At 40.7% G+C, this 27,498-nt stretch overlaps 1 protein-coding gene across 1 annotated transcript in view; it reads right to left on the bottom strand.

The window, feature by feature from the left end:
* The window catches only part of gnl2 (G protein nucleolar 2), a 29,638-nt gene extending 13,297 nt beyond the window's left edge, over positions 1-16,341 (bottom strand). The window contains exons 1-7 of the mRNA XM_020498259.2: positions 16,120-16,341; positions 15,576-15,666; positions 15,275-15,369; positions 14,837-14,976; positions 4,495-4,679; positions 4,118-4,184; positions 2,927-3,085 (exon numbers count right to left, since the gene is read on the bottom strand). Of these exons, the coding sequence (XP_020353848.1) occupies positions 2,927-3,085; positions 4,118-4,184; positions 4,495-4,679; positions 14,837-14,976; positions 15,275-15,369; positions 15,576-15,666; positions 16,120-16,183 (801 nt within the window). The 5' untranslated portion in view covers positions 16,184-16,341. The remainder of the gene's footprint in view (positions 1-2,926; positions 3,086-4,117; positions 4,185-4,494; positions 4,680-14,836; positions 14,977-15,274; positions 15,370-15,575; positions 15,667-16,119) is intronic.
* Positions 16,342-27,498: the final 11,157 nt, after the last annotated feature.

Below are 27,498 nucleotides of genomic sequence, written 5' to 3' on the forward strand. Positions count from 1 at the left end.
AATAGCACTGGTTTTACTAAAATAGAAAACAGATACATTTCATTTACTGTTATTACTGAACAACAACGTGAAATCTAATTAAAAGATTTGACACCGTTTTTTGCTTGCATGCCATTATTGCTAGTTAGACTAGCCTAAACCATACTTAAAGGGAGATGGCAAAGACTGGTGTTCTGATTGGTCTGCATTTGTTGTGATTGGATTGCAGATAGAACTTCCTAGTTTATTTTTCACTTAATTTAAAAAATATATATTTTTTAAAAATCTAACTTCACAGACATGAAAAAAACACCTAAAATATCTATTTTTGATTTTTAAAAATGTTAAAGTCAGACATAACTACAAATCGAGACCTTGGGACATAAGGTTAAGTCATTGCATGTACAGATTTTTTTTACTTGATTTGCTCAAATGCATGACTTGGATTTGAGACTCGGCCCTTGTGACTTGGCCTCACCTCTGGGCTCGGCCCTAATTGATGTGCTCTCTGCCACCTGGAGCTGTAGGGCGAGGAGAACTGATGCTATCTATATGGATGTATGATCTGTGTTTTTTTAAACCTTTATTTAACTAGGCCGGTCAGTTAAAAACAAATTCTTATTTACAATGATAGCCAAACCCGGACAACGCTGGGCCGCTTGCGCACCGCCCTATTTGACTCCCAATCACGGCCGGTTGTGATACAGCCTGGAATCGAACCAGGGTCTGTAGTGATGCTTCTAGCACAGATTCTGTGCCACTCGGGAGCCACCCAAAAATGGTGTCAGAAGTGGGAAGTGAGTCAGAAGTGGTAACTCATCTGTACAGGGTGAACACTGAATTACTCTATGCAAAGGGATTATTGTCTTCAGGAATTCTGTCTTACTTACAATGGTCTCATACCCCACACAAGCCTTTAAATTATGTGACATCCTGTTGAGATTGGGCCTTGGTGATCAGGTTACTATAAACTTGGTGTCATTTGATTGGTCAATTGTAGTTGTTTTTAGGTTGAAAAGGTTACACCTCAGAAGGTATCAATGGAATCAAGGTCTGTTCGCCCTCTTATCCTGTATACAGTCCACGGAGGAAGGTTGTATGATCAATTCTCATTTCCTAGGCTTCTAGGTCTCTAGCCTAATCGGCATATTTGTTCGTGCTTTGTCTTGAAAGCTAAGGTTAAGATCTATATGCCTTGTAATGCTTGCAATTTAAGCTTTGTGCCTCATTTTACAAAGCCATTAAACACAATTCTATTTAGAACTCCATTATCAGACATTTCTTGATTGCCTATTACTTTAACTCAAACAGTCTCATGCATATTGACATTTATCTTTTGGAGTCAGAAACATATTTTAATAGGCCAATTGCTTAGTCTTATTATGAGACGTACGGGAGGTGTATATACACACAGAACTAAAATATCAACGGAACATGCAACAATTTCAACGATTTTACTGAGTTGGAGTTCCTATAAGGAAATCAGTCATTTTAAATACATTCATTAGGCCCTAATCTATGGATTTCCCATGACTGGGAATACAGATATGCAGCTGCTGGTCACAGATACATTTTTTTTAAAGTTAGGGGAGTGGATCAAAAAAAACAGTCCGTATCTGTTGTGATCACCATTTTCATCATGCAGCACGACGCATCTCCTTAGCATAGAGTTGATCGATCAGGCTATTGATTGTGGCCTGTAGAATGTTGTTCCACTCCTTTTCAATGGCAGTGAGAAGTTGCTGGATAATGGCAGGAACTAGAACACGCTGTTGTACACGTCGATCCAGAGCATCCCAAACATTCTCAATCTGGTGAGTATGGAGGCCATGGAAGAACTGAGACATTTTCAGCTTCCAGGAATTGTGTACAGATCCTTGCGACATGGGGCCGTGCATTATCATGCTGAAACATGAGTTGATGGCGGCGGATGAATTCCACGACAACGGACCTCAGGATCTTGTCATGGTATCTCCACGCATTCAAATTACCATCAATAAAATGCAATTGTGTTCGTTGTCCGTAGCTTATGCCTTGCCTATACCACAACCCCACCACGGGGTACTCTGTTCACATCAGCAAACTGCTCGCCCAAACACGCGGTCTGCCATCTGCCTGGTATAATTGAAACCAGGATTCATCCCTGAAGAGCACACTTTTCATTGTGACAGTGGCCATCAAAGGTAAGCATTTGCCCATTGAAGTCAGTTACGACACTGAAAAGCAGTCAAGATCCTGGTGACGACGACGAGCACGCAGAGGAGCTTCCCTGAGACGGTTTCTGACAAGTTTGTTCAGAAATTCTTTGGTTGTGCAAACTCAGTTTCATCAGCTGTCCGGGTGTCTCAGACGATCCCGCAGTTGAAAAAGCCAGATGTAGAGGTCCTCAGCTGGCGTGGTTACAACTGGTATGCGGTTGTGAGGCCAGTTGGATTTACTGCTAAATTCGCTAATGATTTTGGAGGCGGCTTATGGTAGAGAAATTAACATTCAATGCTCTGGCAACAGCTCTGGTGGACATTCCTGCATTCAGCATGCCAATTCATATCTCCCTCAAAACTTGAGACATCTGTAGCATTGTGTGACAAAACTGCACATTTAGAGATGGGCCTTTAACAGTGTACGGGCCTTTTTTACTGGCTTTGTATTGTCTCCAGCACAAGGTGCACCTGTGTAATGATCATGCTGTTTAATCAGCTTCTAGATATGCGACACCTGTCAGGAGGATGGATTATCTTGGCAAAAAATAAATGCTAACAAGGATGTAAACACATTTGTGCACAAAATTTGAGCGCATGGAACATTTCTGGGCTCTTATTTCAGCTCATGAAACATGGGACCAACACTTTAAATATTGCATTGATATTTTTGTTCAGTGTAATCCTCATATACGATAATTATTACCCCACTACACGTGTATTTGTCTCAGGATAAAGGGGTCTCTTACCGTGACCCAGGTGGGGATGAGGTCGCACTTGTTGAGCACGAAGATCAGGTGCTTCCAAGGCTTCTCCTTCCTCATGTAGGTCTCGATGCTCTGCGAGCGCGTACCCATGGGGTCACGGGCATCCAGCACCTGTATGATGACGTCTGACGAGTCTATCACCTGCGGGTTAAGGAGTGAGATTGAGAGAGGAAGCAGATTCAGGGTTTGAGAGTTCTTAGTTGATCTAAAATCCCTATACTTCAGGGATACAAACCGATGAGGGCCCAAAAATGTGCCAGAAAGAGGTTGTTAAAATACCAACTTCATACGATATAATAGAAAAGGCCAAGGCAGAAAATAGCTGATTTGCTCATATTTAAAGGCCTCAATGTAGGAAGGAGTATAAATGCAATGATCCTCTTTCCCACTCACTCATTCACACACTCCTCCCAAATGTTAGGCACCAAACAGAATTTAAGGAACACCAGAAAAATACATTTTTATTCAGATTTAGCTTAGAATTACATTGATTATGCATATGCAGCCTACGTTTGAAGCATCTATCTCTATACCTTTATCCCTGTGCTAGCAAAATGTGTGCATAACCATGGTACCATGTTGTTAGCGAACATGACTAAACAAGGTTGCTTGTTATCAAACCAAAAACTTGCGACCCATGAGTAGTATAAAAACAGCCCGTGACATGATTTATAAAATTATATAACATTAGCCCCAATTTGCAGTAAAAAGTGGTTTGGAACTTTATTTTCAGTGATGTAAAAGGTAGCCTTACAGGTGAAATGAAAATATGCATATTCAACCCCATCACTGCCTGCACACCCCAGCTCGCCATCAAGGCTAAATAACATTTTTTTTTTTTAACTGATAGAGCTGAACAGAAAGAATGGAGGGAGAAAAGCAGCTGAGTAGACTAATGGCTAGTTAGGGGATGCAGAGAGCTGCTCACAGCCATCACACGTGATTTTATTGGATGAAGAGTTCCGTTATGCCATATCGGACATCACGCTCTGAACTTTGATATTCTATTTGTAGGAAGCGTAGGGACGCATTCTGTCATTAATTTCGATATGAGAAACATACAGTGGAAAGTTTGCATCCCTGATACCTGCACCGTACGCAGTATCTATTAGGAAAGATCAAGGTGAACTACAATAAACATTCCTATATCAATCCGATAGAAAGATGCTGTACCTTGTAGAGTTCTCCCCAAATCCTCTTCGACTGGCCCTTCTTGAAGATCTCCTCACGAGCTTCCTCTCTGTGTGTAGATAACATACAGTTCAACAGGTGCCCACACCCTAACAATAACCACAGACTGGAACTGCTCATGTGGTCCGACATACAGTCAAAACCTAGGCTATATTATCAAAACAAAGAAAATGGAGTATCAATCATGGAATTGGGGAGGTAGTAAATAGAAAATGGTTAGTAGTTATTGGTAGACATTGAATACCTGATAAAGCACAGTACTGTTTGAAGGCATTGTCACTGTCAGTCAAAGTGACATCAGTGACAGTAGCCAGTGACAGAATTAACAGTGCCAAAGTGACAGGAGCTACTGCACTTACCTGACCCCGTCGTCCTCGGTGACCAGGTCGCGGTCCTTCTCAGCGCTGTAGGTCTGTGCCGAGACCTCGGCCTGTTCTGCCAGGTCCTTCACGTCTCCTACCATCAGGCTGGGTCGTTTACGCTGTGCCTTGGGCCCGAACGTGGTCTCAAAGCCCTCGGTGTCCAGGATGTGTACCTTAGAGTTCTGCAGAAGATGGTGGCCAAGGGGGGGAGATGGGGAGAGATAATTTAGACAAAATTGCTTGACAGACTGCATTGGTTAGATAACAGGAGGAGAAAAGGGGGCTTTTGCAATCTATTTGAGAGGCCATTCTATCACAGCTGCTTCCTGAGAGAAGCAGCAGGAGGGAGACATTCGGAAGACAGACAAGGGGAAGACTTTACGATAGATGCAATTACGTCTGTGCTGCACTCTCTTATTATGGTTTTCAATGGGTGTCTGAGCTCTACAACCACAAGTGTCCTCAAAACATAATGTCTGCAAGTTGTTCAGCTGCCTAACAGACAAACCACAACCCTGGGGGGCTGGAGGAGAGCAGCTCTGTACTCGCACAACAGATTTATGGCCGCCTGCGTTGTATAGTGTGGCTTTGTAATGGTGCATGCAATGCAAAATAAATGCTTCCATTAAAGCAACAGCTTATTTCTCTCACTGCGAAGAAACAAGCAGAACTAAAACACACCGGCTTGGAGGGGGTTACAGCTGGAACAAAACTCTTGGGTGGAACAGTGGTGGAGAGAAAGAACAGTGATGTAGAATTCCATGTGTGTTCCGTGTGAGGTATATGTTAGGTTATAATTAGTTGGTGCAAACCGCAAAGCTTTATGCGACGAAGCTGGTGGCCATGTTCCAGGGGTTCCACCAATAAACAACGGTGGAGAACACACACACACAACACACAGAACCCCAAGTACGCAGTGAAACGGTCAATAAACTGCATTGTCTGTGCCAGATCTGATTAGGAGTTAAATTACCCTCCAACACAGCCGTAAAAGGAAGCCGTAGTCCTATTCCAACACTGAGAGAAAGAGAAAACAAACAGTTTATGGATCTTGTCAAAAGCAATGATGTTTAAGATTTCAGCTTCACTTTGACTACCCGCCAGGATGTTTTGGAGGTTGTTCTTTTTAAAACTATGCGTCTATCACCTCCTGTTTCATTCTTCCACCCCTTCTGGTCTTTTTTTGCCGTATTCTATTGCTAACCCTGGCTTTTAAAATTAACAGTAAATGACAACAACAAAAAATCCTCGAAGGGGAGCAAAAACTCCAAATACGTGTTACCGACTGAAGACAGAAACTATGGTGAAAACATCACCATAAAATAGAATAAGAGACCTGACAAAGACCATGGCGAGAGAACACTCTGCCAACAAACAGTGAAGAGCAGGAACAGATCAAAAGATAGAGAACCAAAATTGACATCCAATTAAAAATAATTTATGCAACATATCTGGACTTGCTCACATTGCTTTGGCATGGGGCTCAATTCCCTGAAATGGCTTAAGACATAAAATGGCAAGAGAAGGAAGGAGGAGTGGGGAAAGCAGGGAGAGTAAAAAAGGAAAAGGCCATTCATCTCCAACAGCTTTGAGCATCTTGAAAGGTCTTACACGCATATGGAGCTATTTAGAGGGAAAAGAACACTGAAACTCAGTCAACAACAATGTTCAGAGAGAACATGAAGAACTGGACAGAAGTGTTGCTTGGAGACATTTGGGGCGTTTTTAGCAGGGCAAAATGGACAATAAGTCAAATAGTGATAAATTTGATCATGTTGCTTGATAACAAATACAAGGACACTCACTGCACATTAGTGGCAGGGCTCTGGACAATTACTCAGTGCCAAGTAATACAGAGATGGTAGACTTTGATTAAAAAAAGCTATTATTTCATCGAACAACCACCTTAAGGTACCACGTTCATCTGTACAAACAATAGTACGCAAGTATAAAACACCATGGGACCACGCAGCCGTCATATCGCTCAGGAAGGAGACGCGTTCTGTCTCCTAGAGATGAGCGTACTTTGGTGCGAAAAGTGCAAATCAATCCCAGAACAGCAGCAAAAAGGACCTTGTGAAGATGCTGGAGGAAACAGGTACAAAAGTATCAATATCCACAGTAAAACGAGTACTAAGTCAACATAACCTGAAAGGCCACTCAACAAGGAAGAAGCCACCACTCCAAAACTAGCATAAAAATGCCAGACTACAGTTTGCAACTGCACATGGAGAAATGATGAAACAAAAATAGAACTGTTTGGCTATAATGACCATCGTTATGTTTGGAGGAAAATGGGGAGGCTTGCAAGCCGAAGATCATCATCCCAACCGTGAAGCGTGGGGGTGGCAGCATCATGTTGTGGGGGTGCTTTGCTTCAGGAGGGACTGGTGCACTTCACAAAATAGATGGCATCATGAGGCAGGACAATTATGTGGATATATTGAAGCAACATCTCAAGACATCAGTCAGGAAGTTAAAGCTTAGTCACAAATGGGTCTTCCAAATGGACAATGACCCCAAGCATACTTCCAAAGTTGTGGCAAAATGGCTTAAGGACAACAAAGTCAAGGTATTGGAGTGGCCATCACAAAACCCTGACCTCAATCCCATAGAGAATTTGCGGGCAAAGAACTGAAAAAGCATGTGCGAGCAAGGAGGCCTACAAACCCGTCAGGAAGAATGGGCCAAAATTCATCCAACTTATTGTGGAAGGCTATCCCAAACATTTGACCCAAGTTAAACAATTGAATCTACCAAATACCAATAGAGTGTATGTAAACTTCTGACCCACTGGGAATGTGAAAAAAGCTGAAATAATTATCTTTACTATTATTCTGACATTTCAAATTCTTAAAATAAAGTGGTGATCCAGGTTAAGGGCGCTGTACTGCAGCGCCAGCTGTGCCACCAGAGACTCTGGGTTCGCGCCTAGGCTCTGTCGCAACCGGCCGCGACCGGGAGGTCCGTGGGGCGACGCACAATTGGCCCAGCGTCGTCCGGGTTAGGGAGGGCTTGGCCGGTAGGGATATCCTTGACTCATAGCGCACCAGCAACTCCTGTGGCGGGCCGGGCGCAGTGCACGCTAACCAGGTCGCCAGGTGCACGGTGGTTCCTCCAACACATTGGTGCGGCTGGCTTCCGGGTTGAATGCGCGCTGTGTTAAGCAGTGCGGCTTGGTTGGGTTGTGTGACGCATGACTTTCAACCTTCGCTACAACTCCCGTACAGGCTCGGGAGAGACGATGAGACAAGATAGTAGCTACTAAACAATTGGATACCACGAAATTGGGGAGAAAAAGGGGTAAAATTAAAAAAATTAAATAAAGTGATGATCCTAACTGACTGGGAATTTTTACAGGGATTAAACGTAAGGTGTGTAAACTTCGGACTTCAACTGTAGATACATTAAATTTCCAGCACTAGGCGAAGGCTACTTGATGTAACAAACAGTAGAAGCTTTGAAAACTGTACATTTTCCTGTAGTAGCGTTTTGAGCTTCACAAAATGCCTCTCTCCCTCCACCATGCGCACAGTTAGGAGAGGGAGTGACTCGCACACACAGCAGCCGGCCACAAAACAGGCAGATACTTTCATAGCAGGAATTTTCATAGCAGGAATCCTCATAATGCATAGACTATTACAGTTGAAAATAATTATTACAGGAACGTCATGTAGCAAAATCACCGGTGGCAGGGGTGCAAAGTTGGCCGACTGCATTAAAGTATTTCTTGCAAAACAACGCGATACAGGCAGATTGGTTCACTGTGAAGAAGAGCAAAACAAGCGGGAATAGGCCAATAGGTCACAAATATAGCCTGGTTAAACCTGAAAGATCGCTCAATCTGGTGTAACCAGGCTCTAAGAAATTGGCTACCTGAGGAATACGGAGTACTGATTTTACAATAAATTAACTACTGACTTTCAGCAAAAAAAGGAGATGGGCACTCAACTTGTACTGCACTGACTCAGATGACTGATGTGTAAAATAAATGGATAATAAAATAAATAGGTGGAGCTGTATTGTTAGATTTCAGTGAAGCCTTTAATTTTATTGATCATAAATTGGGGGGAAAAGAAAAACCTCACTTGCTATGGCTTTACATCACATGGTTACAGAGTTATTTATCCAACAGAACCTAGAAAGTGTTCTTCTAACATCAGATATACTTTTGTGTGTGTACATACACTGCTCAAAAAAATAAAGGGAACACTAAAATAACACATCTGAATGAAATATTCTTATTAAATACTTATTTCTTTACATAGTTGAATGTGCTGACAACAAAATCACAAAAATGATCAATGGAAATCAAATTTAAATCAACCCATGGAGGTCTGGATTTGGAGTGACACTCAAAATTAAAGTGGAAAACCACATTATAGGCTGATCCAACTTTGATGTAATGTCCTTAAAACAAGTCAAAATGAGGCCCAGTAGTGTGTGTGGCCTCCACGTGCCTGTATGATCTCCCTACAACGCCTGGGCATGCTCCTGATGAGGTGGCGGATGGTCTCCTGAGCGATCTCCTCCCAGACCTGGACTAAAGCATCCGCCAACTCCTGGACAGTCTGTAGTGCAACGTGGCGTTGGTGGATGGAGCAAGACATAATGTCCCAGATGTGCTCAATTGGATTCAGGTCTGGGGAACGGGCGGGCCAGTCCATAGCATCAATGCCTTCCTCTTGCAGGAACTGCTGACACTCCAGCCACATGAGGTCTAGCATTGTCTTGCATTAGGAGGAACCCAGGGTCAACCGCACCAGCATATGGTCTCACAAGGGGTCTGAGGATCTCATCTCGGTACCTAATGGCAGTCAGGCTACCTCTGGTGAGCACATGGAGGGCTGTGCAGCCCCACAAAGAAATGCCCCCCCACACCATGACTGACCCACCGCCAAACCAGTCATACTGGAGGATGTTGCAGGCAGCAGAACGTTCTCCACGGCGTCTCCAGACTCTGTCACGTCTGTTACGTGCTCAGTGTGAACCTGCTTTCATCTGTGAAGAGCACAGGGCGCCAGTGGCGAATATGCCAATCTTGGTGTTCTCTGGCAATTGCCAAACGTCCTGCACGGTGTTGGGCTGTAAGCACAACCCCCACCTGTGGAAGTCGGGCCCTCATACCACCCTCATGGAGTCTGCAATGTGGTCAGAAACACCACAGACTGTCCAGGAGCAGACACATGCACATTTGTGGCCTGCTGGAGGTCATTTTGCAGGGCTCTGGCAGTGCTCCTCCTTGCACAAAGGCAGAGGTAGCGGTCCTGCTGCTGGGTTGTTGCCCTCCTACAGCCTTCTCCACGCCTCCTGATGTACTGGCCTGTCTCCTGGCAGTGCCACCATGCTCTGGACACTACGCTGACAGACACAACAAACCTTCTTGGCACAGCTCGCATTGACATGCCATCCTGGATGAGCTGCACTACCCGAGCCACTTGTGTGGGTTGTAGACTCTGTCTCATGCTACCACTAGAGTGAATGCACCGCCAGCATTCAAAAGTGACCAAAACATCAGCCAGGAAGCATAGGAACTGAGAAGTTGTCTGTGGTCACCACCTGCAGAAGCACTCCTTTATTGAGGGTGTCTTGCTAATTGCCTATAATTTCCACCTGTTGTCTATTCCATTTGCACACCAGCATGTGAAATTTGTCAATCAGTGTTGCTTCCTAAGTGGACAGTTTGATTTCACAGAAGTGTGATTGACTTGGAGTTACATTGTGTTGTTTAATTGTTCCCTTTATTTTTTGGAGCAGTGCATATACGTGTGTGTGTGTGTATATATATATATATATATATGTGTATGGAAACACTTTCAAATTAGTGGATTTGGCTATTTCAGCCACACCCGTTGCTGACGGGTGTATAAAATACAAGCAGACCGTCATGCAATCTCCATAGACAAACATTAACAGTAGAATGGCCTTACTGAAGAGCTCAGTGACTTTCACTGTCATAGGATTCCACCTTTCCAACAAGTAAATCTGCCAAATTTATGCCCTGCTCGAGCTGCTACTTTCAATGCCCTGGTGCACAAAGCCAGGTCCATACAGAAATGGTTTGTTGAGATCGGTGTGGAAGAACTTGACTGGCCTGCACAGAGCCCTGCCCTCAACCCCATCAAACGCCTTTGGAATTAATTGGAACGCTGACTGCGAGCCAGGCCTAATCGGCCAACATTAGCGCCTGATCTCACTAATGCTCGAAGCAAGTCCTCGCAGAAATGTTCCAACATCTAAGTGGAAAGCCTCCCCAGAAGCATGGAGGATGTCATAGCAGCAAAGCGGGGACCAATTCCATATTATTTGCCATGATTTTGGAATGAGCTGTTCACATACACTACATGACCAAAAGTATGTACAGTGTCCCTCAGGGCAGTCGTCCTGGGCCGTTACTCATCTAAAAATTTTTTTTAAACAAACGATTTTACCCAAAGCTATGACTATGTATGCGGATGAATCCACACGCTACATTTCAGCAAGCAAAACTCACCGAAATTCTAAAAGAAAAAGGAGTTTGTCAGCATCAGAATGGGTGATTCATAATAAACTCTTAAATACATTTAAGCTAAAAGCATTGTATTTGGTTCCAAACAATTTCTAAGACCGAAACCTCAACTGGAGTTGCGCATAAAGGTGTGACCATTGAGCAAGTTGAGGACGCTAAACTCCAAGTTATAACATTGGATGGTCAATTATCACGGTCAAGTCATATTGCCAAAGTTGTGAAGATGGGGAGGGTTATGTCTGTAATAAAAAGATGTTCTGTGTTTAACACAAATCAACTGTACTGGTTTTTCAGGCTCTGATCTTGTCCCATCATGATTACTGTCGTCTTGTAATATGGTCAAGTGCAGCAGAGAAAGACCTAGCAAAGCTGCAGCTGGCTCAAAACAGAGCAGCACCCCTTGCCCTTAACTGTACATACAGAACTAACAACATGCATGCCAGTCTCTTGTTTGAGGGTTGTATTGTTTGTATAAAAGTGTAGTATTGTTTGTATATATTTGTATTTAAAATGTGTGACCGGGTTGTATTCATTAGGCACCAAACAGAAGACTAAAACATCTGAAACTGTTTTCAGTCGCAAAACATTTTGCTACAGTGGGCTAATATAGCACGGTCTACCGAAAAGTTGGTACCTTTCGATACTAAAACATTTTAAAAAAGGGTTGATACTAGAATTTGTTACTTTCGGTACTTGTGTCAAATGTGTCTCAAGTCGGATTGAGAGGATCTAGTTCATCTAGTAATTTGTCTGTATCTTTTTTTTTTGAGGGGGGCAGATTACTTGCCCATGCAGCGGACACAGTGCGAGCCACATTTGGAAAGTAAGCGAGAAGGAGAGTGAGAAAATACTGACAGCATGGCTTCCTCAAACTAAAGCATCATACCTCCACAACCCCAGCTTGTTGACGAAACTCCAGAAGTGCACTATGGGAATACTTTGCGTACAGAGCATATGAGGGCCAGCCAACCGAAACTACTAAGCAAAAGGTGCCACAAAGCAGTGCAAGGGAGGTTAAGTTCCAAAACTACAAACTTTTTCTCCCCACTGAAATAGTATGTGAACCCTTTAGAATTACCTGGATTACTACATTAAATTTTATCTGCGCTTCATCCAAGTCACAACAATAGACAAACAGTCTGCTTAAACTAAACACAAACAATTATAATTGTTCATGTCTTTATTGAACACATCGTGTAAACATTCACAGTGCAGGGTGGGAAAAATATGTGAATCATTGGATTTAATAACTGGTTGACCCTCCTTTGGCAACAATAACCTCAACCAAATGTTTTCTGTAGTAGAGGATCAGACCTGCACAATGGCCAGGAGGAATTTTGGACCAGTCCTCTTTACAAAACTGTTGCAGTTCAGCAATATTCTTGGGATGTCTGGTGTGAAACGCTCGAGGTCATGCCACAGCATTTCAATCGGGTTGAGGTCAGGACTGACTGGGCCACTCCATAAAGCATTTTTTCTTCTGTTCAAGCCATTCTGTTGCTGATTTACTTCTATATTTTGGATTGCTGTCCCGTTGCATCACCCAACTTCTGTTGAGCTTCAATTGATGGACAGATGGTCTTACATTCTCCTGCAAAATGTCTTGATAAACTTGGGAATTCATTTTTCCATCGATGATAGCGAGCTGTCCAGACCCTGAGGCAGCAAAGCAGCCCCAAACCATGATGCTCTCAACACCATAGTTTACAGTTGAGATGAGGTTGATGTTGGTGTGCTGTGCCTTTTTTTCTCCACACAGTGTTGTGTGTTCCTTCCTTCAAAACAACTGAACATCCAGGTGTACTTATGAACTTCAGACGTGCAGCAATGATTTTTTTGGATAGCAGTGGCTTCTTCCATGGCGTCCTCCCATTAACACCATTCTTGTTTAGTGATCTACGTATTGTAGACTCGTCAACAGAGATGTTAGCATGTTCCAGAGATTTCTGTAAGTCTTTAGCTGACACGCTAGGATTCTTCTTAAACTCATTGAGCATTCTGCGCTGTGCTCTTGCAGTCCTCTTTGCAGGACGGCCACTCCTACGGAGAGTAGCAACAGTGCTGAACTTCTTCCATTTATAGACAATATGTCTTACCGTGGACTGATGAACATCAAAGCTTTTAGATACTTTTGTAACCCTTTCCAGCTTTATACAAGTCAACCATTCTTAATCTTAGGTCTTCTGATATCTATTTTGTTCGAAGCATGGTTCACATCAGACAATGCTTCTTGTGAACAGCAAACTAACATTTTACGAGTATTTTTTAATGGGGCAGGGCAGCTCTAACCAAAATCGTCTCATTGATTGGATACCAGGTTAGTTGACTCGTGACTCCAATTAGCTTTTGGAGAAGTAATTAGCCTTGGGGCTCACACTTTTTCCAAACTACACATTAAATGTTTAAATGGTGTATTCAAAATAGACAAGAAAAATACAATGTGTGTGTTATTAGTTTAAGCACACCGAGTTCAGATATTGTTGTGACTTATGTCAAATCTATGCAGAAATCCAGATAATTCCAAAGGGTTCATACTTTTTCTTGCCACTGTACACAGAACATTTGCATTGTAACCTTATTCTACTAGCAACTACATTTTAATGATTTGAGTGACAATGACAAACACACAGTACCAGTCAAAGTTGACACAACTCATTCCAGGGTTTTTCCTATATTGTAGAATAATAGTGAAGACCTGAACACTATGAAATAATACATATGGAATCATGTAGTAACCAACAAAGTATATTTCATATTTAAGATTCTTCAAAGTATCCACCCTTTGCATGATGACAGCTTTGCACTTCATTCTCTCAACCAGCTTCATGAGGTTGCTTTCCCAACAGTCTTGAAGGAGTTCCCACATATGCTGAGCACTCGTTGGCTGCATAACCGAAGTATGAAGGCAATATATTTAGACTATTTTGCATTTGTCTGGGCTTGCTAGCCAGCATTCCTGGGCGGAGCATTTCACCCTGGGAGTTAAAGTGCACTCTTGGAATTGTAGTATGCTATGTAAAAATCCATTGTATTCCTATGGTGTGTACTGCGTAGACCAACTCTTACCATAAAAGAGGTCAGGAGCCTGCTAGTTTGCTGTTCTACTTGAAAATGTATTATACCCACCTGGTCTGCCGGGTCTAAATCGGTGCTTTATTAGAGGGTAACAATGAAAACAAGCAGTGGAACTGGCTTCGAGGTCCAGGGTCGAGGGGTGTAGACTACTGCAGTATAGAAGCTTCAGAAATGACCTTCAAATACTTTTTTACGTTGTTTTGGAACTATTAAAATTATTTAGCTGTAATGAAAAATGGATCATAGGTCTAATGAATGTCATTTGACCCAATATTATGGCCACCGATGATTATATTAACCATGATACTGTATGTCAAATTACATTTTAGAAGAGATATTCTTCTGTTATTTAATGCTTAAGAGTATAAAAATGTGATAAATATTGAATTTGGCCTTTACTACTGTAGTCCATAGTAACAAATTGAATAGCACATTCACAAATGGCAAAAATGACAGTTTTTAAAAAAAAAAAAAACATTTAAGTGTCTGTCATATCTAGGATATATAATAAGTCTCACACACACACACATTTAACCCCCAACTCTAGGGGGTTATTGATTTATATTAAAAAATAAAAAACACCATTATTTTAGATGTACTAAATGAAGGTTTAATAAAACTAGTTATCAACATATGTTTAAAAAAACTGTACGACCAGTGGTTATGCGGCGACATTTTTGCAACGGTATTGTTTCCATATCATGATACTAGACCTGCTATCGAGATCAAAATGCTTGTACCCTGTTTGGTACTTACGTGTGCCTTGACTCTGTCGTGCAGGAGTGACATGGGCAGCCTGCTCTGTTTCATCACTACGCGGTATGGGTCCTTCTTCACTGCACCCATCTCATCCTGGAACTTCTGTAGGGACGACTGCTTGATCACCCGAGTGTTTGCTGAGACAGAGGAGACCAGAGGGGAAGAATTATCCAGTGTGTGTGAGTTGAGGCTACCATCTTATCTCTCATACAGATATTTTAAAAAAGGCATAAAAACAGATTTGTTAAATCAAGAGTTTGCCAGTCATTATTGACAAGAACTTCACCATTCTGTATACAGTTTGAACTTGCTCAGAGCTGATCAATTGTTAGACAAATTGCCATTATACCTGTCCAATCAATTATAAAAACAGACAAGAAAATGTGTGGGTTAACCAGGGACAGTGTGGCAATTGCTGTTAACAGCACTACTCACCAAACCATTTGATGTTGGGCTCCACTCTGGCCTGTGTCCCATCAGAAACAGTGGACTGGTACGACAAACGCTTGATCACCTGGCCTCTGTTGTTGCTAATGGCAGAGGATGTTACAGTCAAATATATTACAAAACAATCATTTTAAACAAGAAATGAAGATGAGCTAACTTTGGAATACCAGGAACTAGTGTGCTCTATCTGGGTAATGTGTCAACCTGAGCGTTACACTAGCATTATAGGAAATAGTTCATATGTAAGTCACGGGTGAAGTGTCACATTTTTCCCCCACCCATCATTTACCATCTCTGCTTTTGTCTGTACATATTCAGACGCCTGACAGTTGCTCGGTCCCTCATGCTGTTGCCTGAACCTGCAGGAGTCTTGGGTCGGTCTGTAAAAGGTAAGGTAAAGTTACGGTGATATAGCAATTTCATGTCACACACAGTGTTGGAGATTATAGGTGGTGGTATTTCGGGTTAATTAATTGTCAGTGTCAGAACAATATTGGAAATCCATATAACGTGTAGTTCTCAATGTTGTTATGAAAGTTATGTTGTGTTTTTGGCATAATGTTAGACATAATGTGTAGTTAAATTAGGTAGTTACTGTAGCGAACTAATTATGTCAGTGCCAAACATATTGTATACTTTTCAATTTGTAGCTAACACGAATGTCACATATGGACCAAATGTTTCTGCATAGATAACGTTAGTTGGGTAAGGTTGGATCTGTCCATTTCGTATTTTCAGAGAGAAAGTCTATCGGCTTAGCCAACTAACGTTAGCTAGCTAACATTAGCTGTAAACAAACAGTAACGTTACATCGCGCAAGGACTGTAACTTACCAGGATTACTGCTGGCCGCCGAGGTGTTTATCGTGCTTTTCCCCTTGAACCGTGGCTTCACCATCTTGGCAGGTTATCTGACACACAGGTAGACGATGAACAATAAGCGAAAACACTCTAAATGTAAAGTGATATCTTCAACTTCTTCTATGTACCCGAACCACGTGTTTTAACTCAGCGTCCCGCACATTCCGGAAAGACGTCATCAGAGAGCGACAGTACACGTGTATTTTTTTGTCTTTTTAAAATGTTATTTATTGCAGACAAACCAGTATACATACAATAAGTATACAAACAGACAATGATAACATATGCTAGGGGGTACAACAAATGACAGATTAGCTCATTTGCAATTTGCAGCTTTCTTATTAGAAGAATGTAGAATGTACTGTTCTAATTCCTTATAAACAACACGGAAGAGTGTTTTTTTTATTCATGAATTTCCATTCATGAATATGAATTTTACATTTGCACAATTCGATTTTACGAGGAAAAATTATGTTTCTTTATCCCTATTATAGTTAAGGAAACCCGAGCAGCACACTCTCCCATAAACAAACAAAAGTAATCAAGAATATTAACAATTATAAAACTACGAACATACATCCAAACAAATAATTTATTTACATGTAAACAATGCCAAAATAAATGTAAGACTGTTTCTGGATGCTCAACACAAAAAGTACAGTTAATGTTAATGTATTTTTTGAGTTTCTTCAAATAATGATTAGCAGGTTAATACTAACAAGCAGGTATGTGTGGTAATAACCAGACTTTTTTTTACAACAGATATTATTGACAAATGTATTCTAGTAAGATGTGACATAAGGAATGGATACAATATACCTTTGAAATAAACCACGTATAGATCTGTTGTTCTGAGGGAGCAAGGAGAAACACATTATTCCTATTGGAGAGTCAACTGGATTAAGCAAGGGTAGTTCAAGAAGGTGAGGTCTGGTTACACCTCTAAACAACATGAGAGTTCCAGGTGGAATAGCATCAACAACCATGGCAGACTCTCTATGTGTAATAGGAATATTGTAACGAGATAAACATTCGTCGTGATTAAGTAACAATCCTTCTGCATTAAAAAGTTGACATACCAGCATTTTTTACTTATTTTTAAAGACTTACCAGTTCTTTAAAAATAAAGACTTGTTTCTATACAAAATATCCATCCAAATGAAGTACCTATGCGGGGAAAAGAATGATGTTTATATATTAATGATCACGCTAAGAATACTTGTCTATGAAAAGCAGATCATTTTGAAGGAATTTTATCAATGTTATAGTTACAAAGTAACATAAAATTGAAGCCACCAAAACGGGAGAAGATGTAATGAGGGGATTCTTTTAGAAATGTTTAGTTCTATTTATCTTAAAAGTATTATTCAACGTAGAAAAATTCAGACCACCATATTCATATGTGTTCAAAACTAAAGATTTCCTAATATAATGTTTACGATTTTTCCAGATGAAATTGAAAAGCATCTGGTCAACTGCTTTACCTATTTTGTTGTCAAGATGTATGGACTTGGCTGCATAGGTAAGTCTGGAGATGCCTTCAGCTTTAGAAAGCAATACACAACCTTTCAAGGATAAATCATTTTGCAACCAATGGTTCTTTTTGTTTTTTTCTATAATATGACATTTAATGAGCATCTTTCCTGTTGATCCTTAGAAATGTTAATCCCAAGGTATGTTACTTTTTTATTTACTGTAATATTGCATATAGAGGGTATCACACAGTCATTAACAACAAACAATACACACTCATTAAAGATTAGGCAAATTCCAGATGCTTTGGAAAAAATATTTATCGACTGCTCTAGAAATCTGGTCAGCATCTTTGAAAAAGAAGGTGATGTCATCTGCAAGCTGATTTATGATAATATCTCTGTCAGCAACAGAGATCCCTTTTATTTTGCTGGATATAACAAAACTCGTAAGAAGTTGGGTTGCAAGCAGGAAAAGGTAAGGTGAAATTGGGCAACCTTGCCTAATTCCTCTTTTCAAATCAAATCTGGGAGAAGTACCATGCTTTAATTTAATGGAACTGTTGCCATTCATATTAAGAGTTTTAATAGTACTACAAAATAACTCCCCAAAACCACATTTCTCAAGAGAGAGAAATATAAACTTATGTTCCACTGTATCGAAGGCTTTATAAAAGTCTAAGAAGACAATAAAACTATCTTCGAAGATTAGATCAGATTAGTCAATAAGGCTAACACCAGTCGGATATTATTAGATTATATGTATATTCCTCATGAAGCCAGGTTGGGTTTCTTCTATAATTGAGTCCAATACTGCCTTCATTCTTTTTTCAAATATAGAGGCTAATATTTTGTAGTTGTTATTGAGCAGACAGATTGGACGCCAATTATCGAGGAGAAGCAAGTATTTCTTGGGTTTAGCGATTCATGTAATCAGACCTTGAGTCAAACTGGGAGGGAGAGCATTATTTGCAACGCTTTCAGAAAAGACCTCCAACAGAAATGGGGCTAAATGTTGAGAAAATGTTTTGTAAAACTCAGCAGATATACCATCAATCTCAGGAGATGTATTATTTTTAAGGTGTTCAATAGAATAAATGATCTCTTCAACTATAATAGGGTCATCACACTGTTCCCTCTCAGCCTCCCCAATTGATTTCACATCCCCCAGAGAGTAAAAAAAAGAGTTGAGGAAACCTCACAATACTTAGAACTAGAACTAACGTTAGAGATTAATTTGGGATCATCTGTGATGAGAACATTAGTATTTAATTGTTGAATTGTGTTATTTGTAGAGTAGTATTTTTCTAACCTGAAAAAATAGGATTAATTTTGTTCACCCTCCTCTAGTCACTTCTTCCTAGATCTGACAAAGGCTCCCTCTGCTTTCAGTTTATACATATCATCCAACTTGTGTTGTAGCTCATACAGAACAAATTTGTCCTCCTCTGAAAGACTTTCAACAGGCTTTTGAACAAGAGAGGTGATCTTTGTAATTACACTTTCTTCTTCAGCTCTCCCATATTTTCTTGAATATTTTCCAACCTCATATTTAAAAAGTTCCCAATTATTACTGTATGAATTGTAATTTATAGCTTTGTTCCAGAAGTTTGTAATTAAATTGGTTATCTCCATCTTGACCAACTCATGTTTTAATATAGAGCTATTAAGCTTCCAGTCGGATTTTCTGCCAAGTCCATTATCAGAAATAAATAGTTTAATGTCAATATAAATAGCTCTATGATCAGTAAGGGGAGTGGCAAGGATGTTAACCCGAAATACCCTGTTTATCAAAACATTTAGACACCAGCCAAAAATATATTATTACTCCAAGTGAAAGACTGGTCACAAAGAAACTCTCCAAATATATATAATATCAAACCTTTCCATAAACTGCCTCAAACTTGTATTCATAGAAGTGGACTGTCCCGGAGGCCATCTATCAATTAAATTATTCTGAGAAATATTAAATTCCCACCTACTATAAGTCAAGCATTAGTGAACTTGGTTAGCCAATGGAGAATACGCTTCCAAAGATTCAAGTAACTGATCATTTTCAAGTTTGGAATTGTACCCATAATTGTTGTTAATAATAATAGTAACAATGTTGTTACACTTGATAACAAGACAAAAAAAGTGACCAAAAGGGTCACATCGACAATACATGTACCAAAACACTGATCTGGAGCTCTCAAAAGATGGCAGTTTTCGACTTGTACTCAACACAATGAGAAACAATAACAAACACCAAGGTTGCTATTTAAGAAGTTCTTAATTTTGGGGATTTATTCTTTTTGTTGGATGCCGTTGGATGCCGTCCAAGTTGGATGCCGTTCAAAACTATTTTTTCCCAGTCGGAGCTAATTTTTACCTAGAGTTCCCAGTTGTTTTGAATGCTGCATGAAATCTCTCACTTCACCTCTTCCTCTCTGACCATGTGATGCTCAAGTAAGGGTCAGTGCTATCCAGGATCATTAGGACTTTTCCAGCCTTACCTTAGCCATAACCCTTAACCCACAGCCATATTGTTCCGCTAATAAAGGACTATTAAAAGTGCAGTGCACTACTTTCATGAAAAATTCAAATATTTTATTCCGATTTTTCAGGGGTTGCTGTAGCGCCCTCAGCACCCCTACTTCCCGCGGCTATGCGGGGGTTACTGTTCCCACACAGCCATATATCCATGTTACAGCATGTATTTACAGAAGTCAGAGGGACCACCTGTGCTAATTAGTTATCTAGCATGCTACACCTGTGCGTGATGGATGAAGGCCGCCAGAAACGTGTTGTCAGTGTCCACATGCACACCAATATCCCATTATTATTCGGGATACTCAAGTATTCTGTTTTTGAGTTGACACATACTGTATAAGCCTCATATCTCATTTACAATCACTCGAAAAAGCTTGTATCCCGGTTATGAAGAACCCGGGTAAGATGCCTGGGATATGCTGATCTAAAACAGGATACTGTTGCATGTAAACATATTATCCTGTTTACTGTTGTTATTGCAGTCTGCGCAGGCTCAGTTTCACATGGATGTTGTGCGATGATGTTTTCATCTGATTGTCAAACAAATCACTTCAAAAAGCAGGTTACCTGCGCAGTTTAAAGTGGCCTTTTATTGTCCCCAGCACAAGGTGCATCTGTGTAATGATCATGCTGTTTAATCAGCTTCTGGTGGATGAATTATCTTGGCAAAAGAGAAATGCTCACTAACAGGGATGTAAACAAATGTGTGCACAACATTTGAGATAAATTAGCTTTTTGTGCCCATGGAAAATTTCTGGGATCTTTTATTTCAGCTCATGAAACATGGGATCAACACTTTACATGTTGCATTCATATTTTTGTTCAGTGTAGTTAACACTGGTTAAGTTTTGTATTCCAACAGTGCAAAGATTGGTCCTGTGCAAAATGACAACGTCTCATCAGTTTGAACAGTTTTATAGGAAATGAAAAGTTGACAAAACAATGAAACACGTATGGGTGCATATTTTATGTGGTTGAAATACTGTCTGCTTGCTTAACAGTGTCAAAGACAACAGATTACACCAGCATTCGCATTTTCTCAAGAGATGCCAAAAAATTAAGATATCTTGTATAATTGAATTGAAAGAAATGCATAATTCTGCAGGAATTCATATTATACTATACAAAAACATAAATGCAACATGTAACAATTTCAAATACTTTACTGAGTAACAGTTTATTTCAGGAAATCAGTCAATTGAAATAAATTCATTAGGCCCTGATCTATGGATTTCACAGACATGCATCTGTTGGTCACAGATACCATAAAAAATTGGCCTCATAATGGGCCTCAGGATCTCATCACGGTATCTCTGTGCATTCAAATTTCCATCAATAAAATGTAATTGTGTTTGTCGTCCGTAGCTTATGCCTGCCCATGCCATAACCTCACCGCCACATTGGGGCACTCTGTTCTCAACGTTGACATCAGCAAACCGCTTACACACATGACGCCATACACATGGGCAACGGTTGTGAACCGGTTGGGCGTACTGCAAAATGTTCTAATACAATGTTGGGAGCGGCTTATGGTAGAGAAATTAACATTAAATTCTCTGGCAACAGTTCTGGTGAACATTCCTGCAGTCACCATGCCAATTGCACAATCTTTCAAAACTTGAGACATCTGTGGCATTGTGTTGTGTGACAAACTGCACATTTTAGAATGCCCTTTTATTGTCCTCAGCACAAGGTGTACACAAAATCTGAGAGAAATTAGCTTTTTGTAAGCATGGAACATTTCTGGGATCTTTTATTTCAGCTCATGAAACATGGGACCAACACTTTACATGTTTCGTTCAGTGTATATTACACAACAGTTGAGCGGTTATAGGCCTACAGTCAGAGTTCATATTTCAGTTACTATTCCATTTATAACCCATATATTTAAATGAGGAAAATTCTGTTTATTCATAGATACAGGGATATTTATGAGCGGGTTATCAAAGGTGCATGTAAACAGCTCCCGAGTCCCACCTTAAGCGCGGTATGAGTTACTATCTGGAATACTGTGCGCATGTAAACTTGATCATTGAAAAATAATGTCTGCTGCAACTGTGAAGTCGGTTAACACAGTGCATAGTAAGTGTATATTTAGCATTTGTGAAATTATTTTCGATGTGACATGAAAGTAAAGGGCTTTATGTTTCTAAAACCGTATAGCAATTGGGAATCAATTCACCTTTAGAATGAGCTTTTGGCTGTTTTGTCTGGCAGAGCCAGTTACCTATGAATGTAATAAATATCATCCTTGGATCTTAAGGAGTAACGGTAGGCTCCTTAAGAGTAGACCTACATTTTGGGGAATGCCCTAAAATCGTTTAGCTGGTGGTCTCAGGTCTTCTGCTTATTTTACATTCCCAAACAAATTCCCAAACGGGCACTGTTTAGCCAAGCGAAATACTAACAATGTAAACTACGCCCCAAAACGACAAATAAAATACATTTTCTGTGTTTTTCGAGGTGACCTCCCTCCCTCCCCAAACTAAATGTTCTGCTCTTTCATTTTTTTAAATCACCAACTGAGAAAGCAGTTTTTTTTTATATAGACCCTATTTATATAGTTAGTAGCTTGTAGTAGCTTGTACTGGTGATACTAGCTACTAAATGCTATAATGCTGCACATTGCTGCTTTTTCCAGAAGAGGGTGCTACACAGATGCATTGGTTTGCTTGCCTGGGTCATAGAGGATTATGCACAGAAGTGTACATTAATCCTTTTACTGTCAATCCTATACATCTATTCATATTGCAACTGTTCTGTCAGGTTATAAATTGGGATTATAAATAGCCTTCCTATTTTAGTTTTACAGTTGCACTTTATTCAACCACATAACATGTATTTTACACCCTACCCATGTGTGCAGTTTATAGGCATACACAACTATTTATATAGGCCTAACTACCAACTTTGGACTGTTTGTCATACATTCTAACTGTCTTTTTGCTGTTGTTTCCACTCAGCATTCCTAACTGAAAACACTGTCATTCTGATTACTTGTCCACTAATTTATTAAAAAGTTAGCTTAAATGCATCAGTTTCAGCTCAAATGCAAATGTTGGTTAGATTACATTGTTATTCTGCAACAATCTGTGCTCATAGTAGATAAGTTGATGAAAATGTGATCTTAAAGGTATTTTTTGTGTGTGACAGTACAGCCCTGGCAAATATAATAAACGTGTTTAGCCTACGGTATATAGGCTAATACACTCGAAACCTGTACAGATAGCTTGTGGAATGCGTAGATAATGGCATCAAAGGCCTTGCACGTTGCCAATAAGAAACAGGCATACCCAGCCTAATAATGCCCTCTATATCCATTTTATGAGGTTTAAATTCATTTTGAAACGTTTTACCTTGACTGTGTATTTAGAGGCATTTTACCCTGTCAGAAGAGACACACAATTAAGCGTGTTTTACTTTCATCATCAGGTATATGACGCAAGACCATAAATTGCACTCAACACTAGCAATTTATAGAAGTAAAGATAAGATTGTGTAGAGTTGGCTACTGTGGTAGTACTACACTATATGGCACAGTGCCATGCCGTAGAACCAATTTTCACTACCCCTGAAGGTGGATCAGCCAGTGTTCAACTCCAGTAAACTCGCAACAGCAGCAGGAGAAAAGTTCAGACCAGACCAAGGAATGTTCTCGGTTAATTTTCATACAGATGAAATTGAAACGGACGGCGTCAGCAATGCACTGCGAATAAATAAATAAAGTGCCCGCCTATCATAAAGCTGCATTTTCCCCTCAAAATCTATTGAAATGTCAAGTGTCAAGTCTCGTTAGGACAAACAAAGAGAACAAACAAATGCTCCTAAATTATTTTCAGGTTTTATACCTTTTGCCCTTTTGAGCTCATCTGTCTTTTTAACATTTGAGCTGTTGTCGGAGCAAAAGAAGCAAATCAAACAATGTCTTGCCTTTTTGCTTCAAGAACACTTCACATTTTCCTAACCATTTAGATTAGAGTGGGAGTTCAATTTAGGGTAATTTCGGAGTATTACTCTGGTCATATCATACGTCATAGATAATACCCTATTCCTGTTAATCTGTTTAACATGTTGTTCTTTGAGCAATAAAGTGTTGCAAAATGAACGTTGCAAAGTGTAACCAGTCATTACTACCATATGTAACCAGCCATCGACAACATACGGAAAACGTTTTGACTAAGATTTGTTTTCGTTGTAATTGTAACTATCTAACAGAAGCAGAACACAGGCTAAACTGAATAGACAACAAAGACAGAATGCAATATGGAATTTTATTGAATAGTTTGGGGTATACTCATCGGAGCCAGATGCTGATGACAGCCCAATGCTAGGCAGCTGGCATCAAAACTCCCTCGCTGGGGGAAAGGAGTTCCAATGATGGGGCTTATGGTTATTATGCTGGTGGTGATGGGGAAGTGAATGGTTGTCGACAACTGTTGCTGAAAAACAGCAAGTGAGAGAACATGTGTAAGTTGACAAAAATACCTCCCAAGATTTACACCCATTGGTTGAGAGAGATGGTGAAAATTGCAAGAGTGAGACCATAGGTTTAACAGCATGAGGGAATGTACATCACTGTGCCGTGCTTATAGTCTATGAGGTAAATAGGTGAATGACATTTCGCACATGACTAATAGGAAAGAGGAGAAGAAGCAAGACGCTATGCTGATGATGATATGTTTGTATTCATTCCCACCATGCCCATTTAATAGGAAACAAAGTCAATTATGTTCTGCTTAATTGATGAATTTAAACAAGCATTCAGACCAGCCTTCTTGATTTAACTTTCGTAAACTATATACTATGTCACTTTGTATCATAGGGGTTTTGCAAAGTATTTTACATTTTCAGTAGGTTGACTTTAAACAGACAAAGTGTACATCCCAAATGGAACCCTATTGACTATTTAGTGCTCTACTTTTAACCAGGCCCCATAGGGCTCTTGTCAAAAGTAGTGCACTATATAGGGAGTAGGGTGCCATTTAGGACGTAGTCAAAGTGATCCTGATGATGTTTGCCATGTGAGATGGGTCTATATTCTCCTCCACTTGTGTGGTAAGGTTATTTATGCCCTACTCTTCAGGCAGGTTTACAAAAGCATGTATCAGTGCTCCCAGACTCTGGTACGTCTAAGCCATGTCTTGGAGGGAGAGTGAGGTCACAGTGCTCTCGTGCAGACAGAGCAAGTTGCGGCAGACACAGCTAAATTACACCACTGCAATAAATTGCAGATTTACCAAGCAATCTTGTATTAAAATAGAGGATTCTGCGTGTATTAGTTTTTATAGAACTATATAAAAAAAAGTGGGCTAGCAAGTAGGGGGAGCCCCATGTGCTCTGGCCACTCATCCAGGAGCCAGTGTGAGAAATGTTTGACAGATGACTTGCAGAGTGCTTCTCTTCCCTTTCTTCTTTTTGGGTCCTCTTCTGGAGCCTCACGGGAAGGAGAGCCTGTTTATTTCGTCTCTGCCTCTGCCCAGGGCCAACGAGCGAGGTCATGGCACCCCTCTGGCGGGTTGGTATTCACTCAATCAAGTTCTTGGATGGATGCGGACCTCCTCCGTGGAGCGTGTTCGTGACTGACGTCACCAAAGTAGGACGTGAGATCCAGGCAACACCGTTTCCCATCCGAGTTCCCAGAGCTGATCATATGTTTTATAACACCGGACCTCATATTGTTCTACGTGTCAAGGCGTCTCATATTTGACTGTACTGTTGGGTAACACTTTACGTTAAGTTGCTCTTACACCTGTGGATACTGTAAACGTTGTCGTTAGGCCACCATTGCTTTGCTTTGAGATTGCGTAGTAATGGAGTTGAGAGATCATTCAGTTACGGTATGTCTTTAATAACACTGCAGGGCTAATTATGTATTCACCTCTGATGTTGCTGTCCTTAGGCTACAATATAGAATAAGTTTCGGAGATTCCAGAGGTGGTGTCTTCAAGCTAACCTAAGTATATGAGGGTTCAGAAAGGCTGGTGCAGTTTAATGAATGAGAACCAATTCCCCTTGGATGGCTTACCTGTACCTGGTAACATAGATGATATAAGACAGAGGAACCTGAGCTGTTCCATTGCTGTACTATGGCTGTTGATGGAATGCAGGTCAAAATCAGGTCAGTGTTGTTACCATTCAGTGAGGGGATTAGGTGTTCAGCACAGGAACATGTAGTGCGTGGCCCCGGTCTTGATTTTGTCAGAGCAAAACAAATCACATAACTTCTTCAAAATCTGTAACCGAGGACAGATTTTGGCCTACAGGAAAATGTCATTCCAAAACACAAAGCCAGGCGTTAAAGCCCCCCTCTGTGGAGTGAAGCCCTGAAAAATCTCAAAAGGCCACAGCAGCATCAAATTAAAGCTGGTATAAAACCAGAGTGCCCGAAAAGCACAATGATTCTTCATAAGCAATGCAATTAGGCAATTCCTCCCTCGCTATTGTTTGGCGGGGCACTAATACACTGTGGCAGCAATTATAAACATTTTCTTTTCGTTGAAAATATATATTTTTCTCCCTATCCACTAGCTAGACAAATGCCAGATGCAGAGGATGCAGCGAGGCTAAAAGGCACAGTTGCCTTTTAAAATCGACAGCATGCGGCGAGAGGGGATAATCAAAGCAGCCGTGGCGTCGCATTGAAGTAAGCTCCTAATTGACTGTCTATGTACATTTGTGGATAATATCTCAGTGTGGTTAATTAGAAGGGTCTCGAAGCAGCTCTGCTTTGAGTCAAAATTGGATAGGTGGCCCTGGTGAGGGAGTGCAGAGTTCTACCGGCCTGACTAAACAAAAAGAGATGAATTGCTGACGGTCTAAGCTCTCTCTCTCACTCCAGAGCGCTGTGCTGTGGAGACCCTGCTGTAGAAAATCTGCTCTCATGACAAGGGGGTTTCAGAGCTTAACTGAAGTGCTACCGAAGTGCTGACGGAGCCACTGCTGCTTTGAGCCATTTCAATCTAAATAACTGGAGAGAAGTTGTGGGTTGGGAACGTAGAGAAACGAGATTCCATCTTCTTTAGGTGGTAGTATGTTCAGTGGAGCCAAACCCAGTTGTTAAGGCGGTTCCAACATCCCCACTTTGTGTCATTATATAGCATTTGAAGATCCTCTTGATGGCTTGTGGTTTTTGCTATGAGGCAGCGGCAATCTCAGCTCCTCGATCTCCATCTATCCACACTCTGCGAACAGGCCAAAGCAGCTAAACAGCAGTACTGTCTGCAGATCACTCATACCCGCCTACACCTCATTAAATATGTGGACAGACTATTGCCAGTTTAATGTGGGATTAGACCGGTTTGGAATTTACGGTAAAGGATCGAACAATGAAAGATGGAAAGACGGGAAC

This window comes from Oncorhynchus kisutch, linkage group LG13, assembly GCF_002021735.2.
Source record: "Oncorhynchus kisutch isolate 150728-3 linkage group LG13, Okis_V2, whole genome shotgun sequence".
NCBI classification, from domain to species: domain Eukaryota; kingdom Metazoa; phylum Chordata; class Actinopteri; order Salmoniformes; family Salmonidae; genus Oncorhynchus; species Oncorhynchus kisutch.